The sequence below is a fragment of the Palaemon carinicauda genome, chromosome 2 (assembly GCF_036898095.1).
Source record: "Palaemon carinicauda isolate YSFRI2023 chromosome 2, ASM3689809v2, whole genome shotgun sequence".
Classification (NCBI taxonomy): Eukaryota; Metazoa; Arthropoda; class Malacostraca; order Decapoda; family Palaemonidae; genus Palaemon; species Palaemon carinicauda.
Genome location: NC_090726.1, coordinates 115759733 through 115779059, shown reverse-complemented (window position 1 = coordinate 115779059; position 19327 = coordinate 115759733). Strand labels below are relative to the sequence as shown.

The following is a 19327-nucleotide window of genomic DNA, read 5'->3' as shown; positions in this document are numbered from 1 at the left end:
ATGACGAATGAATGCTAGAAAAAAGAAGAAGAATGAAATTGCAAAAAATAATGAGAATCAAAAGAGTTGGAAAGATATGTTGTAGATGTGTGTGGGAGAGCAAAGTAAATCTACGAAAGGGATTTTGGAAAGATTTGGGAAAAGGATTAAGTATATGATAAAAATAAGTGAAGGACAATAATAATGTGAAGGAGATATCTTACTAATATGCATGATAGGTTATATTAGTGAGGTAATTCTGTGAAAGTGAATGGTCATATCAGTGAGATAATATCGTGAATGTGAATATAGGTTGACGACGTACTACGCAGATTTGATCAGCTGATTTAAAAGTAAACAATGCATGAGATTATAATTCGCTATGTTTTTAATTATAAATACGATACTATAATGTGAATATTACATGCATTATTATTGGATACAGTATGTGAAACACCAGTTTAATCAAAATCTGATTCATTTCAAATATAGCTGTAATTTTTTACCACCGTAAATGGATACACACTGAACGGAGAAAGCTAGGATCAGCTGGGTGTAGAGATAGGTAGTGGTGCTCAGCGCTCCCAGTGTAGAGGAGTGTGAGCTATTTGAAATCATCGCCCAGCTTGAATTTTATCAATTTTTATGATAATTTTTATTTAATAAGTATTGCATTGTTCTAGGCCATCCCAATGCTGTTGGCAACTATTAAAAATTAAATTCTTAATCTTGGGTTAACAATCATCACAATTTTTTTTTCTTCTCCTTGGCCGTGAAAAACCAAAAACCCAAAGCAAGAAACCGTGATTAATGAGGTCTGACTATGAAATATTTTTCCCTAATTTCTCTTACTTTTATAGTTACAGGGTAATTAATAAATGTACCCGGTAACTCAATAATCCAAAAACATTGATCCCTGCAAGAAAATGCAATATTTCTTGTTATCGTATATTTTGGATAATTATTACAATTTGATAAAAAAAACAAATTGTCAGCAATGACATTGTATAGATTCCATGAGTCACAAGACAGGAAGTTATGACTTATGATTACACCCATCAGTGCTACCACAAACCTCAGAGAAAGTACACGTTTGAGTTAATCTCTGACATTCTCTCGCTATTTTGTCTGTTTTTCTTGGTTTCAGCAAGAATTTCATCATGCCAAAGAGGAAGACACAATTTCAACATCTCGCTAACTTAAGGAAGAAGAAAATTTGCTCTGGTAAGAGTTCAGAAGTGGGTAATATCGGCGATATTAGCCGAGTTAGTGAAGGAGAGACAGAATGTTGGGGATGAAGGAGCTACCAGGAGCCTAAAAAAGCAAGATATTGAGCATAAAGATCTTCATTTTTGATTAAAATATGATAAATAACATTGTTTTGGTTTATCAATATCCAAGAAGGAATATAAAATTCATGATAATCATGATTTACTAATAATTTCTTTGTAAAAATACAAACAAAAACTTTGAATGGCCGTATCTCAAAGCTATACTTATTGACATTCAAATTCTATCTTCTCCCTTAGTTTTAAAGATATAGCATTCTAATTTGGTATAAAACTTAGACATTAAAACAATCAAATAGAGCCCTTTTTCTCAATTTTTTTCCACATTTTATTTTCTTTTTTCCCCTGATTTATAGGGTTTATTTTTTACCATAATAAAAATAATCATATCTAGCCAAAAAATTACTTTTAGGGAAAAAAAAAACTGATTGGAGGTCTACATCAGGCCTAAATAAGGTAGTAATTCCAGGTGTTGATATTAAGTATCAAGGGAGGAGATAGAATTTGAAAAACACCCATTTTCAGGATAAATTGCCCTGGCGTCACAAAACCGAAGGTCAGAGGCAAAAATCCTATGCAGTTTGGAGATGTCCTAAGTCACCTTATTAAGTGGTATGAATGGTTATGTCCTGTCCTTGAAAAACAGCATTAGCCAGCCTGTTCCCTTAACCCCTTCACCACAATGACGTTTGCTTAACGTCAAAATATACTATGAAAATTCCACTATGACGTACCAGGTACGTCAATCATAAATATAAACCATGTGGAAGTTAAAATCATTCGTATATCCTACCAAAGAAGTAGAACACATGGTCGTATATCTCACCTAAGAATATTTTGCTAAAAATCATCCTCCTCCTCTTTGATTTCAACCTCTCCTTTCTTGAGGCCAAACTAACAAAGACACTGGGATTGTAGTCTTTATATCTGATTGTGTAAAAGCTGTTAGAGTGTTTTTATGTTACCATGCATAATCACACTACTCTCTTTCGCCAATGGCAACTTTCCCTATATGAAAAATTACTCTAACCCCTCCGACACCCATCAGCTTAGAGATGTAGCTATCCCCATATCCTACCCCACCAACAACTGAGACACTTGCAATTCTAGTCTTTATTCATGATGATGTTAAGGGCTTATATAGTGTCTTTGTGTGTTGGTATATTATGTTATCAAATTACACAGGAAACATTCTCTAAAGTGAGACGTGACTGTGGCACTCTCCACCCACTCCAGCTCTCCCCCTTTGCCTCCCACCTATGAAGCCACCCAAGACACCAGCCATGCAAGTGGCTGTGAGCTCTGTTTAGTTGAATTACATCACGAAATTGTATGTAAAATCACACCACATTATCTCCACAGTATAAATAATTACTTAAAAATGTCTCATTTCATATAAATCTTCCCCTATTTTTTAAGAATTTCCAAATTCCTCATCATTTATTTGCCTTTCACCGATCTTAGGAAATTTCCTCATTAGTGTACTAGTAACACTGATCGTGTGTAACCCTGATAGTTGTAAACATGTTAACAAATGACAAGATTAATTTTTTTCTTATTTCATTCCTTATCTTCTCAACTAACATTTCTACAAAATATAATTTTCATGTCTTAGATATATAATATATTTTGTATTAGTATTGTCCCTTATTTTTGAGTTTAGAAGTAAGTCTACTTTGATTGTTTCCATTTCTTGGTATCTACACAGTACAGTATTTGATATGTAAGAGTGCATTTGTAACCCTGATGACTCTAAACATGATAACAGAGAACAAGATTTATATATATAATATATCCCATATTAATATAGTTGGCCCTCCCTATTTGTGGGTTTGCTCTTTGTGTATTTGGTCATTTGTGATATAGAAAACCATATATTAATTAAATGAAAAATCACATACTTGCGGTTTTGTGGTTTTGTGATAACTCCTACTGGCCGATGTTTTCAAACCAAGCGCACAAAGCAGAACAACCCAACTTTATAGCTAACACATGTAAAGTATTCAGTAATAAGCCTTTTGTATAGTAATTCTAAGACTACATACATTATGATTGAGTAATATTTATGTACAGGACTTGTAATGTATTATGATTATGAAAAATATAAATATGCATTACTGTACAGAAAAAGAGAAGCTCTCTCTCTCTCTCTCTCTCTCTCTCTCTCTCTCTCTCTCTCTCTCTCTCAATAGCCCGGCACATTGTTAGTGAGAGAGCTTGTGCGGTGCAATGAAGTGGTGGGTGATGGCAGCGGGGTGGTTTTTTCAACCCAGTATGTTTAACCTTCCTACTAAGACCAGCTCTGAGCATCTAGAGTAGGACCGGACCACTATTGACTCTCCATCATTTTCATATTTCTGTTTTTCTCTCTTTGTCAACTCTTCTATCCAAACTCTCCGAAAAATTAATTTTTGGGTGAGATGGCCATGTCGTCCTGATGGAAGGTTCCTTCAGTAGCTTCCTTAGGGTATACATGACTACAGTAGATATTCCCAGAGAATTAAACTAAAGGTTTCACAGAATTCTAATTTCTGGCGGGAGTACCCTAAAGGTTTCCCTCTAGGATATCGTATATCAACAGGGGACGCATGCATTGACACGCCACATGGCTATCTGCATCCCACATAGCGTTTACACTTCGAGGGGGAAAGGTGGCGAGATAACTGAGGAGCCGCTCCAAAGTTATCCTCCTCCGTTACTGTTACGGTACTCGCAACATAAGCAAACGCCTGCCATAGCTGTCCGCCATCGTGTGTGACGTCACGTCCGTCCTCATTCCGAAGTCCAGCTTTCCACCAGCCTCCGCGATACAGTATAGCAGGGAGGGACCTGGCAGGCTGAACTGGAACAGTCGGGCGGGTCCATCAGGACGACATGGCCATCTCACCCAAAAATAGAGCCGTTTTTTGGGCTCAAGCCATGTCGTCTTGGTGGAAGTGTACCAGAGAATTAATGTATTGTGGATTTTTTCCCCCATTTCAAGTGCCTTCTACTTCGAACAATATTCCTGTGGTCTGGTGACCGTAGAGACCGTGACATCTCCGTTAAATGTCACTGTACCAGTGGCATTACAATGACCTGGCAGGGAAGTCCTGTTTGGACAAGAGGAACATCTCAAAGTAACCTGACGAAGAAGGACTCACCTGGATGAAGAGATCGTGCCGGTCTCGAAGACAGATCGGAAGGTTAAATATTTGTGTAGGAACAATATTATACCACTAGGTGAGTGTATATTAGACAGTAGGTATATTAAACATAAATAACCATAGAAATAGGGGCAAATAAAACTATAACAGCAATTTATTTTCATATGAAAGATAGGAGCGAAATAAGACGCGTATGGTAAATAAAATAATTATTTTACTTGAAAAATTGCATGGAATTATAGAAAATTATTTACAATAATAATATCGGATAACAGACATAGATTTCCAGTAAAGACGGTGATGTGGAATCTGAAAGGGAAAAAAATTTTACCTTTAAACACAAGTTCCCGGGGGAACGCCAGTCTTTAGAATAACTATACACTTCATGTCCAAGAACATGTGGCACACGTGTAAGAATCTATGTCACTTCACCTTGATGAAGAACAGTCTATTAGTGACACTGTGTCCCTTGAAATCACTTTGTATCACTCTAGGGTCAACACAGGCACCTGTTTGAGTTAAAGTCCCGAAATAACTCACTGTTCTACGCAGCACTAACAGCAGGTTTCATTACACTACCTGCTGCTACCACAAATCTCTTGATTTCGTGCACCTGCTTCGCATAGTGTCTGAAGAACACTCTAGATGACTTCCAGCCCGTGAAGGATCGGAGGCTTTCGAAATCCATTCCTTGGAAAAAGTTCAGGGAAGAGGCAACTTTCCTAGGATCATGACCTGCGGGTGTACTGTCAGGATCTGCTCTGTGAATAAAGTAGGTAATTTTCGCTCTTAGTTGTTTTAGTGACAGGTCACTACCCGAAGTTTCTCCTTTAAAGAGTTGTCCTCTGCCAAAGTGTGAAGTTCTTTGAAGATAGACCTTAAGACTCTCCACTGGGCATAGAGAGACATCTTCCTTCAGGGGGCAGATTCCCCAAGGGCCCCATCTTTTGGTGGGGAGTTCGTTTTTAGCGAGAAACGTGGTTTCGGGGAAGAGGTTAAGTTCCCCTGTGTCGGCGAACTGTATCTGGCCCTCTTCTCTTGATAATGCCACTATTTCACTGACTCGGGCTCCCGAGGCGAGAGCAAAAAGGAAAATTACTTTTTGAGTCAAGTCTTTCAGAGGTCAAGATTTGTTGTCCAGGCTAGAGGCAAAATGGAGCACCTTATCCAGGGACCAGGTGATGGGTCTCGGTGGAGGTGATGGGTCTCGGTGGAGGTGCTAGACGGCGTCTAGCACACGCCTTCGGGAGTTTATTGAAGATTTCGTTGGACAAATCTATCTGGAAGGCATACAGTAGTGGTCTAGTTAAGGCCAATTTGCAAGTGGAAATCGTATTGGCTGCTAAGCCTCGTCCATGAAGGTGAATAAAGAAGAACATGCAAAAATCTATGGAGATTTTCCCTTGATGAAGGATACCCACTTCTTCCAGGATGATTCATATTGCCTTCTGGTAGACTTTGTTATGTATTCCTCTAGGAAATCTAAACTTTTCTTCGAGATCCCAAACCTTTTCTTCACGGCTAGGGAGAGAAAATCATGAGATGAAGGTCTTTGACTTTCTTTGATGAAGCGAAGACAGTCGACTTCTGCACCTGTTGGGAGAGAACTGGGCCTAGCAGGGGGATCGGCTTGGGCTGTAGCTCCAGAACTAGGGGAAACCAGTTGCTCCGAGGCCACTTGGGAGCCACTAGGGCTGCTGTCCCTTTGAAGGTTCTCAGTTTGGAGAGGACTTTCAGCAGAAGGTTGGGTGGAGGGAACAGGTAAATCTTGGACCATCTGTTCCAGTCCAGGGACATGGCGTCCACTGCTTCCGCTTTGGGGTCCTCTTAAGGGGCCACATATCGAGGAAGTTGCTTGTTGTCGCTCGTCGCGAAGAGATCGATCTGTAATTCCGGGACTTGACAAGAGATGAAGGAGAATGATCTTGCGTCTAGAGACCATTCCGACTCTATGGGGCTTGTCCTCGATAGAGTGTCACATTGCTGAATCTTTGTAGGTGAACTGCAGACAAGTGCCATTTCTTCCTGTCCGCCAGGAAGATGGGTAATAGCACCTGGTTTGCCACCTCGGCCGCTAGCTCCCTTTCCTCCTCTGCCCCTGGAGGGACGGCGAGAGGAGTCTCTGCCGGAGCCTCTACCTTTGGGACGAAAGGTAGTGGATTGTCGTTCATAGGCAGGGTGAAGACCGGTGATTGCGACACCACCGGTTGGGGGACCAACTGAAAGGTCTTTTGTGGCTGTGCGACCACTTGGGGAGTAGCGGGAGCCGGAAACTGGATGCTGGACATGCCCCACTTATTGAGAAGGTTCCGATTCTCAGAGGCGGCTTTATCCACAATCTCTTTCACCAGAGCTGTCGGGAAGAGATGTTTTCCCCAGATGTTGGAGAAGATTAGTTTCCGGGGTTCATGTTTTACTGCCGCGTTGGCAAACACAAATTCTCTGCAGGCTCTCCGGGCCTTGATGAAGCTATATAAGTCCTTCATCACAGTTACTAGGTGGGTCTTCGCGAGAACCATATACAAGTCTGGGACCCTAACATCCCCGGCCATGACTTCTAGCTGAATTTGATGGGACAGGGAGGCGGCTAGCCTCTCCTTGGTCTCCTGCTCCCGACGAAGAAGGTGGTCGTTCAGCTTTGGAAGATCTTCGTTAAACTGACGACCAGCCGCGTCAGGTTCCAGTTTCCCGATCGTGAAGGTAAACTGGATATCTTTCCAGAATCTGTCGTCGAGGGGAAGGGCGAGGGAGAGAGGCCTACACTCCTCCAGGGTAGGGCAGGGCTTTCCTTCCTCCACCGCCTTCATGAACGCATGAAAAACCTTTTCCACGAAGGGAAAGGTCGCAGTAGAGGGAGCAAGAAAAGACGGGTGTTTCTTGCTCAACGCCGGCATCTTAGATTTGGTAAAACCTCGGCTCTTAAGACATTCTGCCAGCATGGCTTGGGCTTTCAAGTGATTGAACACGATCACTTCTTTGGGTTCGGTCTCCTCCTTGGAGGCCGGTTCGGACCTGAGCCGGACGTAACAGTCCGGGTAAGCCTCAAAGCTGGGGAAGAATTCCACTTCTTCCAAGAGGATGGACCCTAGCTTGTCATTAATAAAAAATCTTGCCAGTTGTAATTGGCATATGCTCGGCGTACCTCCAGGGGTTAGACTCCCAGCAGGGGGAAGGTCCTTAACCGAGATCTTCTTCGGTTGCTTCCAACCCATAAGATGACTTTTGAGCTCCTCTTGGTTCTTACGGAGCTTTTCGTCCATCAGTGCCACCAATACCCATATGGCATCTTCGGTGGCGGGCAGCAGGGTTTGCGAGGCGGCGGAGGTAGAGGGGACTGGCTCCTCGACCACAACAGGGGTTACCGGAGGTGTTTGGGCGACCTCGCCCTCCGAATCAGGGAACTCCACCTGATCCTCTTCTTCCTCCAGATCCTCACCCATGAGGGTCCTCTCGGTGTTGTCGGACACTTCCGACATCTTCTCAACCTCGTCCAGATGACACTTTCGGAGTATAGTCGAAATGTCGGGTTCAACCACTAGTTGAACGCAGGAAATCTGATCCTGGGGAATCACAGAATCCGATAATGCTTTTGGGAAAAGCAGGGCCCTCATCTTTTCATTGGGGAGATAAGGCCCGGTGGCGTTCTTTTGGAAACCGCACACCCACTTGCGCAGTTTCTCTCGAGCGTTGTCCCTGGCCTCCGCGGACTGAGGGTTATCGAACGCCTCATCAAGAAGGCCTTTGCAGGTTGAACAGGGCTGCAGATCCCAGTACTTGAGATTCCCCTTCTTCGCTGCACAGGGGGCGTGGGTCCGGCACGCCTTATGCCCGTAGAAGTCTGGGCGGCGAACTCCGCAGAAGGAGCTCTCACACTTCACGTACTCCTCCTGTAAATGAAAGAGACCATGAGTACATGGAAGACATAGTTATGGCTTACATTACTCTTAAGATTAAGATTGACTTATATCTGTAAGATTGGTTTTATGTGAGCTAAGGATAGGTGAGTTAGAAAGGAAGTAGGAAGACACATACTTGTGAGTCCCGTCCAGTCGGTTACCGTGACCTTTTCTGCAGTCAATTCCTTAGGACCTGAAGGTTATTAAGGGGGGAAGAGGATCCTTATGGATGAGCCAAGCTTAGGCTTCCTTATTAAGGAATTGTCTACAGAATGGAAAGGATCTGAAATCATTCAGAACCTAGGGAGAGAGAGGGGGGAAAATAGGATAAACCCCCTTTTATTTGTGTAGGTCCCGGAAGAGACTGCACTGAGAAGCACAGAGTATGCTGGAAATGTTGTACTGTACAACCGTACACCATAGCCACTGTTTTTAAGGTATGAAATACCAAAGAAAGAGCGGTCAGGCTATCCGGCTGCATCAGAGCGACTGCTGACAGCCGGGGGAGGGGTGCTTGTCCATTAAAGCCGCAGGGGCGGCGCCGGCGGCCGGTCCGGCGAGGTGAATCCATCTAAGGCCACGCACTGAGCAGCAGAGAGATAGGAGACACAGAGGAAGGCGATCGCTGGCAGGACGGCGGCCTCCGGCAGCCGGCAGGCTGTCGGCGCTGGTGAACCTTAGCTGGCTGCATAAGATGGAGGGGAGGGTTACCCGAGATGTCGGCAAGGGGCGGCGGCCCCCGGCAGCCGGCAGGCTGTCGCCCTAGGTAATCCTCAGATAGTAACATCCTATGAAGTAGGAAGGTCACCTGAAGTGTCGGCGGCTAGCGCCGGCAAGCGGAGGCGGCAGTGGACTGGCACCATGATAGGAGAGAGAAAGGTAAGGAGGGAAGGTAAGGAAGGGTAATGCCCGATACCCGACCGACTTCCCTCCGGAAGGAGTGCTCTCACGATAGGAGGGGATACGCCTATCACCCGGCAGCAGGGAACCAGCACACGGCTGGATGCCTGTGGTAATCCAAGGGAGGATCAGAGGACACTCAAAGAGGGGGATCTTCCGCCGGCAGGTCGGCCGCGGGCACCACCCCATAGTTTGACTATGAAGGGGAAGTGTAGCAGAGCGGCCAACCAAGCAGAAGAGCACAGCCAAACCTACAACTCTCCCCAGGAGAAGAGTTGTAGGACAGCGGACAGGAGTGTGAAGGCAAACCAACACAAAGGGATAGAGTGGGGAGGGGGTTAGGGGTCTTTTGAGGGAGCAGAAGGGGACACAACCCTAATACTCCCAAGGGGTGGGGGGAATCTGTTAAGTGCTAGACTGCCCAGGCAGGAGAGAATGCTCTCCAACCTAGGGAAGGTTAGCTCAGATCAGGTACAGCACTGGTGTATTGTCCTAAACTGTAATAAAACAGAATCCCCCAAGGCCTAACCTAAACCAGGAGAACCTTCTCTTTGATTAGGGAGGGCTGGGAAAGAGACATCACTAGGCTACAGGGAGGAAGGGACGTGTCCCAACCAAGTGCAGCCTAGGGGGAAAGGCAGAGCCCTTCCACCTTCAGTCTCAGTCGATACCCTAAGGGGAAGGCGTTCCCCTAAGGTGGACTGGGATGAACGATAGGTACTCTGGGGTTCTGTCCGATGTCCCTCCATATACTGTGGTAGGGAAGAGGGAAGAACGATCTAGCCTAACCTACCCGAAAACTATTCCGGGTAAGGGGGCTATGATATAGCAAAGCTACCCAGAGGGAGGTTACCCGTAGGTAACAGGGGAGATAAGGAAGCATACAAGGGCCTCAACGTTGGGTTAGGGGAGTGTGACATTGATGGATCAGGCACGGTCCCTTGTATGGTCCCTAGAAGGCGAAAGTACATGTGCAACACTGAATCATGTATGTTTAAAATGCCTATATCTTCATTTACATTAGCACTAGGAACACTTATTATATCATGCAAAAGTAAACATGAACACTAGTCTTTGGCCTAGGGTAGGCTAGTAGGCTAGCATAGGGTCGGCTAACTAAGAGCGCCGAAGAATACCATCGGCATAATACAGTATAACTAATTCCTAGCAATGATGACTAAATAACTAATGATATTAATTAGTTATAAGACCGGCAGGGCTGTTCTGGCTAACTAGCTAAAGCATGCGAGGCGAACAGCAGCGTCGTAAAATGGCGCCTCCGGTCAAGGCACAGCTCTGCCACAAAACACAAGATTTAAGGGTAAAAATCGTTCCTTTACGGCCAGAGCTTATTTAAACAATACAAGAACCTCGTACTCAACTTTCCAGAAGAAGGCGAGGCCGAAGGTTGCGACATGACGAAGGATGCAAGGGATAAAGCGAGATCACTGGGAAAAAACCAACCGTTGTAGAAAGCTACAGAGCGAGGAATGGGGACGGACGTGACGTCACACAGGATGGCGGAAAGCTATGGCCTCCGTTTGTTTATGTTGCGAGTACCGTAACAGTAACGAAGGAGGATAACTTTGGAGCGGCTCCTCAGTTATCTCGCCACCTTTCCCCCTCGAAGCGTAAACGCTATGTGGGGTGCAGATAGCCATGTGGCGTGTCAATGCATGCGTCCCCTGTTGATATACAATATCCTAGAGGGAAACCTTTAGGGTACTCGCGCCAGAAGTTAGAATTCTGTGAAACCTTTAGTTTAATTCTCTGGGAATATCTACTGTAGTCATATATACCCTAAGGAAGCTACTGAAGGAACCTTCCATCAGGACGACATGGCTTGAGCCCAAAAATGTAACTACCACCAAAAACAGATTCACCCCTTCTAGCAGAGGAAGAGGGAGATGAAACATTGTTAATTGGAGACTATGGTAAAGGATGAAGGGGAGCAGTTCGGCCTCAAAAAGAGGAAAAAGCTCAGGTCCTATCCAGGTGCCAACGCACAGAAGATAGAAGAAGTGGTCAGTAAAACTATAACAGAGAACAAGAAGACCACTATAATTGTTCAGGCAACCGGAAATGACCTATTCCTAAGAAACGATACTGCTGGCAAAACAGAACCTTTGATTAAAGAGTTAGAAAAAAAAAAACTGTTGAAACAGCTAGAAAGAAAACCAATAATACTATAGTTATAGGTATTCTCCCAAGACTCAATGTCAGCCACTTCACCCTCAGTAAGGCCATAGGGATAAACGAAAGGCTTAAGGACACATGCCAGAGAAGAAAGTGAAATTTGTAGATCTTTGGAACACTTTCTATGGCAAGAGAAAATTATACAAAAGAGACGGAATACACTTTAGTGAAGAAGGCAAGAGAATATATGGAAACCAACGTAATCTCAGCCTGTACAATTACTTAAACACAGTAGACCAAGAACAAACTAGACCCTTAGAAAGTCCTCCAACAACAAATAAAGGAAATTTGGTAGAAAACTTGGATAATGCTGATAAAAATAAGAATAAAACACTAGTAAATTGGGGAAACTAGCAAAGCCACAGAGGAAGATGAGAAAGCTAGAAAATTTCCTCAGAGTGGCACAATTCAATGTTCAGTCAGTCAGAAACAAAATGGAAAATTTGAGGGCAATGATAGCCAGTGAGGAACTAGATGCCATAGGCATTATTAAGACCTGGATTTCAAGAAAAAACAAAGACTTTATCGGAGAATACGAGATCCCACGTTTCAAGCTTTTTAAGAAAGATCACCTTACCAAAATAGGTGGAGGGGTAATGCTCTGTTAAAAATCACTTAAACCCCATAGAAATTAAATTAGAAGCCGAATGTGAAGTGACAGGTGCAAATATCAACACCAAAAAACATGTCCATACTAGTAATATACAGACCACCACATCAAACACAAAAATAGGACGAAGAGCTGTGTAGACAACTTGGACAAGAAGTTCAATGGATTAGTAAACTGGGACTATGAATTCTACATCATACACAGAGGGACATAGGCTACTAAAATTTGTTAATAATGAATTCCTCTATTAGTGGGTCGATAAACCAACTAGGAGAAACAACATACAGTACTAGCTATTGTGCTAACAACAGAAGAAAATTCAGTATCCAGTGTTTCAGTAGCAAAAATATTGGCAAAAGAGCAAGTTAATAGAAGGGAAAATTATAAAAAAGCTAGACTACAGACGGAGTAACTGGATAAAACTGTAGGAATACACCAAGAATTTAGAATACGACGAAACAGCAAACATATATACACAATGGGACTCCTTTATAGAAATATATATATAAAAAAAAAAGCTAAATGTATTCTGCACAGAAAAATTTTACCAAATGGAATTCCACAACCTAAGTAGTTACAGGGAAATAGCCAATGCAGTAAGAAGCAGAAACAAAAAACACAAATCAATTGGGCCACAACCTTCAATTCGTGAAATTTCCGAGCACAAGAAGTTAAGCCAAAAAGTAGATAAACTAGTTAGAAATGCTAAGATCAATGAAGAGAAAAGAATGGCATCAGCTAGTAAAGAAAACCCAAAAGAATTTTTTGCATATATAAACAGTAGAAAGCCAGTCAAAAACAACATTATCCCATTAAGAGACTCAGAGAGAAATCTTATAACAAATTATTTGGAAAAAGCCAAACTGATGAATGCATATTTCACAACCGTATTCACCAAGAAAGAATCAGTGGCCCTCCTGAACCAGCTATCAAATACGAAGGGCCACAACCATTAAATAGAATTACATTTACGATGGATGATGTCAAAAAGAAAATAAAAGGACTCGGTAAGTCTAAGGCACCAGGTCCAGATGATATTAATCTAAGAGAGATTATGGAACTAGAAGAGGAGATAACCACACACTTTTACAAAATATTCCGAAAGACAGCCAGTGAAAGAAAGTCACCACATGATGGAAACTAGGCAATGTTCCTCCAATCTACAAGAAGAGACCAAAAGAAGAAGCTGGCAACTATAGACCTGTGTGTCTAACTTCAATGCCTCACAAAATCTTTGCTTCAATTATAGAAGATTCAGTAGTAGAACACATAGAGAATAATAATCTTCTGATAGACAGCCATGATAGATTTAGACAAAAGAGATGTGTGACAAATCTTTTGGAAGTTTTCCATAACATGTTTAGCATTTATGACAAAAGCAGGGCAATACACATCATATACCTAGACTTTCAAAAGGCTTTTGACAAAGTTCCTCATAAGCAATTAATGGTCAAAATTAGAGCACTAAGCATTACTGACAAGCCAGATGAATGGAACAAAGATTGGCTAACAAACAGAAAAATGAGAGTTGTAATCAATGAAGAAGCTTCAGAGTGGGCAGCTGTTACAAGTGGAGTACCTCAAGAATCCGTCCTTGGCCCATTGCTGTTTGTGACCTACATTAATAACATAGATTTAGGGTTAACTAGTAGAATAGTCAAATTTGCCGACGATACTAAAATAGGCTTAAATGCTGCGAACGCAGAAGATGTAGAAGCTTTAAGAGAGGATCTAATGAAGCTAGGAGAATGGTCCAGATAATGGCAAATGCCTTTCAACTGTGGGACATGCAGTCATGCATATAGCTTATAGTAACCCACAGTCAGATTACTCACTGCTAGGTAATGAAATAGAAAGTGTGGACCAGGAGGAAGATCTCAGTATTATTATCAGCAACGATTTGAAGTTGACCAAACAACATAAAAGCTGAAAAGGAAGCACAAAAACTAATAGGTTACATGAAGAGACAATTCAAATACAGAAACAAAGACTCTGTACTACAGCTGTACACATCACTAGTAAGACCCCATCTATAATTTGGATTCCAATTTTGGGCTCCAAGTATTCAGAAGGATATAGATAGACTGGAAGCAGTACAAGCTAGGACCACCAAAGTAGTTCTAACACTAAGGCAATTTAGATATAGACGAAGGATGGAACTTTTGAACTTGTTCGATCTACAAACTCGACGACTAATGGGACAGTTAATAGAGGCATTCAAAATTGTCAAAGGAATAACAAATGTAGATTACAATAATCTATTTACGCATAGCACAAATCAGTCCAAAGGTAATGGATACAAACTGGGATTGAAAAGATACAACACCACTCAATGTGGCACTTTCTTTACATACAAAATAGCAAATACTTGGAATAGACTTCCATTGGACGTAGTTAACAGTAACACGGTAAACGAGTTCAAGAATAAGTTAGACAAGATCAAAACAACTCTCTAAAGAGCAAGTGGAGTCTCCGTGAATGGACTAAAAAGTCTCTTGAGACATCCCAAATCCTTGTATATATATATATATATATATATATCTCTCTCTCTCTCTCTCTCTCTCTCTCTCTCTCTCTCTCTCTCTCTCTCTCTCTCTCTCTCTCAGATATTGCCTGGCTTGAATGATGACCATGACAATGAATTAGTTGTGCGGTAGAAATGACAATAAAGGTGATGATGCTGTTTGCTGCACAGGAAAGGAGAGCTTTACAGCTTTTCTGATGGCACCTCTTAATTTTTATTATTATTATTATTATTATTATTATTGTTATTATTATTATTATTATTATTATTATTTGCTAAGCTACAACCATAGTTTGAAAAAGCAGAATGCTATTAGCTTAAGGGCTTGAACAGGGAAAAACAGCCCAGTGAGGAAAGGAAACTGCAAGGAAATTAACGAACAATTAAAATTAAATATTTTGAGAAGAGTAACATTAAAATAAATCTTTCTTATATAAACTATAAAATCTTAAAAGAAAAACAGGAGGAAGAGAAATAAGAGAGAAGTGTGCCTAATTGTACCTTCAAGGAAGAGAACTCGATCCCAAGAAAGTAGAAGACCATGGTACAGAAGCTATGGCAATACTCATCATTTAGAGTGTCCTTCTCCTAGAAGAGCTGCTTACCATAGCTAAAGAGTCTCCTCTACCATTACCAAGAGGAAAGTAGCCACTGAACAATTACAGTGCAATAGTTAATCCAAAAAACAGAATTACTGTTTGGTAATCTCAGTGTTGTCAGGTGTATGACAACAGTGGAGAATGTTGAAAGAATAGGCTAGACTATTCAGTGTATGTGTAGGCAAAGGAAAAATGAGTCGTAGCCAGAGACAGAGATCCAGTGGAGTACAGTGAACCCTCGCTACTTCGCGGTTCGACCATCGCGGATTCACCACTTCGCGGATTTTTTCCATAACCCATATATATACAGTAATATATATATATATATATATATATATATATATATATGTATGCATGTATTTATGTATATATGTAGGTATGTATATGTGTATACATATAAATATATATATATATATATACACACACACACACACACACATATATATATATATATATATATATATATATATATATATATATATATATATATATATATATATATATATATATATATATCTAAAGTAGGAAGATGTGATGTAGTTCTAAAGGAAAAGTATGGGAAATATCTCTGGGTAATAAGCAAAGCTCTACCTCCAGTTTGTTTCTACATTATGATCAGAGATAAATGTAAACAAAACATTGGTTGCCATTTTTTATCGTGCTTTTTAGCATGTTTAGGAAATGCATGATATAAAATCACCTTTAATATTTGTGCCTGTTTTAGTTTAGGGTACTGTAGTACATGCATTAAGTGTTCTGTACATTAAAGGGTAGTTTGTTAACAGTACTACGTACAAGGGAAGGTTTTAAAAGTCTGAATATACATGTTGAATAAATAGGTAAATATGGTGTCACTACTTCGCGGATTTTCACCTATCGCGGCCGCGACTGGAACCTATCTACCGCGATAAACGAGGGTTCACTGTACTCTGGCCAGTCAAAGGACCCAATAACTCTCTAGCGGTAGTATCTCAATGGGTGGCTGGTGCCCTGGCCAACCTACTATCTGAACTTACCTCATTGGACACTTCGTCAGGGGAAGGAGTTTCTTCAACTTCAGCTTCGACTGAGTCTTCCAATGAAGGCGAAGGCGTAGCTAACGATATCTTGCGAGAGAGGAACATGGCAATGGGGAGTTACTGCAGCCTTTTTTTCTTCTTGGCCAAAACGGCAAGATCAGACCATGTCATTTTCCCAATCTTGCAACCCTCATTGTAATTCCTTAACTTATAATCGCTGACCACTTGGGGCCACAATTTCTTCCAGCTGGAATTGATTGTCTGACTCATTTTGTACTGTAATTCCTTTCGAATGTTTGTCAAACACGTTGCAATTGTGTAGTTACCCAACACACCTTCAGTGTGAAGTCATTTTCATCTTCATCTACACTTCTGATGAGATCCCCCATGGTACTCCGGGTGTAGAGCGCCTTAAAGGCACGAATGATGCATTGATCCATTGGTTGGATGAGTACTGTGGTGTTGTGGGGGCAATAACTTGTTCTGTACACCTTCATAATACAGGTAGATCCTCTTTAACCTGAGGGATGAAGCATTGATGAAACCAGTCGGATGTCAGGACTTTTGCAATCCACGCTTTAGTGTCATTCTTCTAATATATGGACAGCTGATTCTTACTTTTCGATTTCAAGGCATGTGGGTTTTTGGACTAATAAATAAATCCTGGCTTCAACATGAAGCCCACTGCATTCCTGCTTTGCTGCAAGGTCTTTGTGTACCCTGAAGCCTGACCTTTTTACCTCATCCTTGAACAAGAACATGCGAGACGGCATTGTCCTCCAAAACAACCCCGTCTTGTCCATATAGAAATCTTGCTCAATAAGCTAGCCCCTTTCCTCGATCAGCCGAGGGAACTCTTCCTTGAGATATCGTTTAGCTGCAGCTGTATCTGCAGAGGCAGCTTCAATGTATAGCGAGACACTCCGTAGGCCGAATCTTATGTGGAAATTTTCTAACCAGCCTTTTTTGGTATTGAACAAACATTTCTTCTTCAGGGAATCACTGGATGTTCCTAGTTGTGGGTTGTTGACGTTCTCTTCCTTATCAGCAATGATGTCGTCGTCATCTTTGTCATCAGGGACCATGTTGCCAGACAAGGTCTACGCCTTTGTTCAGATCATAATGGTGTTCAATCTCCATGCTGTCATTGGTTGACTCGTATTTGTCAGCTAATAGTGTGCCATGTAAGATCTCACGTGAGTACAGACAAGGCGGGAATTTGCGACTCACTGTTTCAATCGAAATTTATACTTTCTCGTGTCTTGGGAGTTTGTGTGATTTAGCTGAAAATATGTGAGATTAAAAATCCTAAATATTTAAAATCCAGCAATGCACTGAGACAGAAAAACATGAGCCGCTATATGACAAGAAAATACTGTATTTTATGAACATTGTCCATTACAAATGAATGCACTTGTGCTGCAGTGTCTGTATTCCATACATGTACACTAGTACTCTTATGGCTTCTATTAGCACTAGCTGTCAGCCTAGCAGAGCGCCCTTATACTTTTAAGTAATTTGATGTTCAACTACCTTCTTTTCATTTGTCATACTTTGCTAGGCATCATAAAGATTTGGGTTAACAATGCTGTCAGCTCTCTGTATGTTGAGTAGTATTTTGGATTATATATTACTTGACGTTATATTTTGGATGATGTACGTACTGTACTTTATAACTTGTTCATTATATTTTTATTACACATACCCCAAGTTTTGTATTTTTTACACAGGAAAAGGGTCTTATTTGTTTATGAAAATTGTTATTGTGTGAGTTATTGGATAGTTTTGGATTCTGCCTAGAAGAAAGTATCATTTTTATAAAAATTCTTATTGTTTGAATTAATGGTATTTTCTTTTTCTTCAGGTGATATTTCCGATGGTGGAGAGTTATACTGGAGCATGTTTACACAAGCGAATACAAGTATTTGATATAACCAAGAGGGAATGTTTAAAACGCAGAGGTTATGAGTATGATTCTTTTGATATCTCTGGCCATTCTTACTTGATGACATATTGTGTACTCATTTTGATGGAGGAAAGCAAGGAAAGTCTTTATTTCCTCCAACTCTCAAGGTATTTGAGAAAAGCTGAGATACCTGTCAAAGATAGCGACCACCCACTATTAGATCGAAATGAAGCTGCCCAGTTAGAAACTAATTTTAATGTCATGAGACCTATAATTTTGATAAGTTACCTGGCTGTATTTTTCTTATGCATTTTGTGGGACTTTATGTTAATAATAACAACTATTTATTATCATACATTTTCTGAGAAAGTTTTAGGCTCTATTCTAGCAATGTGCATGTGGTACTTATTATATAATTTCATATTTTCCAAAAAATTGTGAAAACACTACTTAGATTTTCAGATCTATTGTTAAAAAAACATTTAATTAAATTCACTACTTGTTGAGATTTCATTATTCATTGTTATATTTTTTTTTTCTAAAACTCGAGCAAGTGTAATAGTTTCAGCATATTGCATAAAAAGAAGTTTAAACCAAATAGTGTAAATATATTTGCTATATTTTTACTGTTTTTATATCTGCAATTTCTGTGCTAGTACGACTGTAAATAAATAGTGTATTTTTAAACAAGTTTGATGATCATTATGAAATACTTAAACCTCTGTGATATGGTTAATAATCATGTTCGTTCATCAACAGTACAAACGGTATTGATTTTGATATGTTAGTTTTTCTCCATTTTTTGTTCCAAATTTTACCTAAATTACTTTTTGTTTAGGGCCTGAAATGACAATTGTTTGTTTTTTGCAGACTGGTGGGGATCACCACAGTTTTATCACATGAATGAATTAAGATGAATTTTTGTTTGCTTGTTTTTAGACTAAAAAGTTCTTTTCATCAAAGTCATAAAAGAAGATCAGTAATGTATCGTTCTTGTCTACCCTTTCTCAACTTCTTTTTCATAGTAAGGAATAAAAGTGCAATTTCTATTCATAAGTAGGTACTTATCCATTGCTAGTGTCTGTCTCTGGATTGTGGTCATTGTTGTGAGAATAATTGTGAATACTGACACCTCTTGTTATGCTGAGAATTACTCATCCTCAGAGCTTTTAGCTTTTCCTTTGTGAATTATGGAGTGATTTATATAAGATTATGTACTCTTGTAAGCTTTTAATGTTGGCATCATAGAGAGAATTGGTTACC

The 19327-nt window shown here is 40.8% G+C and overlaps 1 protein-coding gene across 1 annotated transcript in view; it reads left to right on the top strand.

Annotated features, from left to right (window-relative positions):
• Positions 1-19092, top strand: part of LOC137626590 (acyl-coenzyme A diphosphatase FITM2-like) — a 119805-nt gene extending 100713 nt beyond the window's left edge. Inside the window, exon 3 of the mRNA XM_068357619.1 lies at positions 18023-19092. Coding sequence (XP_068213720.1) covers positions 18023-18505 — 483 coding nt within the window. The 3' untranslated portion in view covers positions 18506-19092. The remainder of the gene's footprint in view (positions 1-18022) is intronic.
• The last annotated feature ends 235 nt before the right edge of the window (positions 19093-19327 follow it).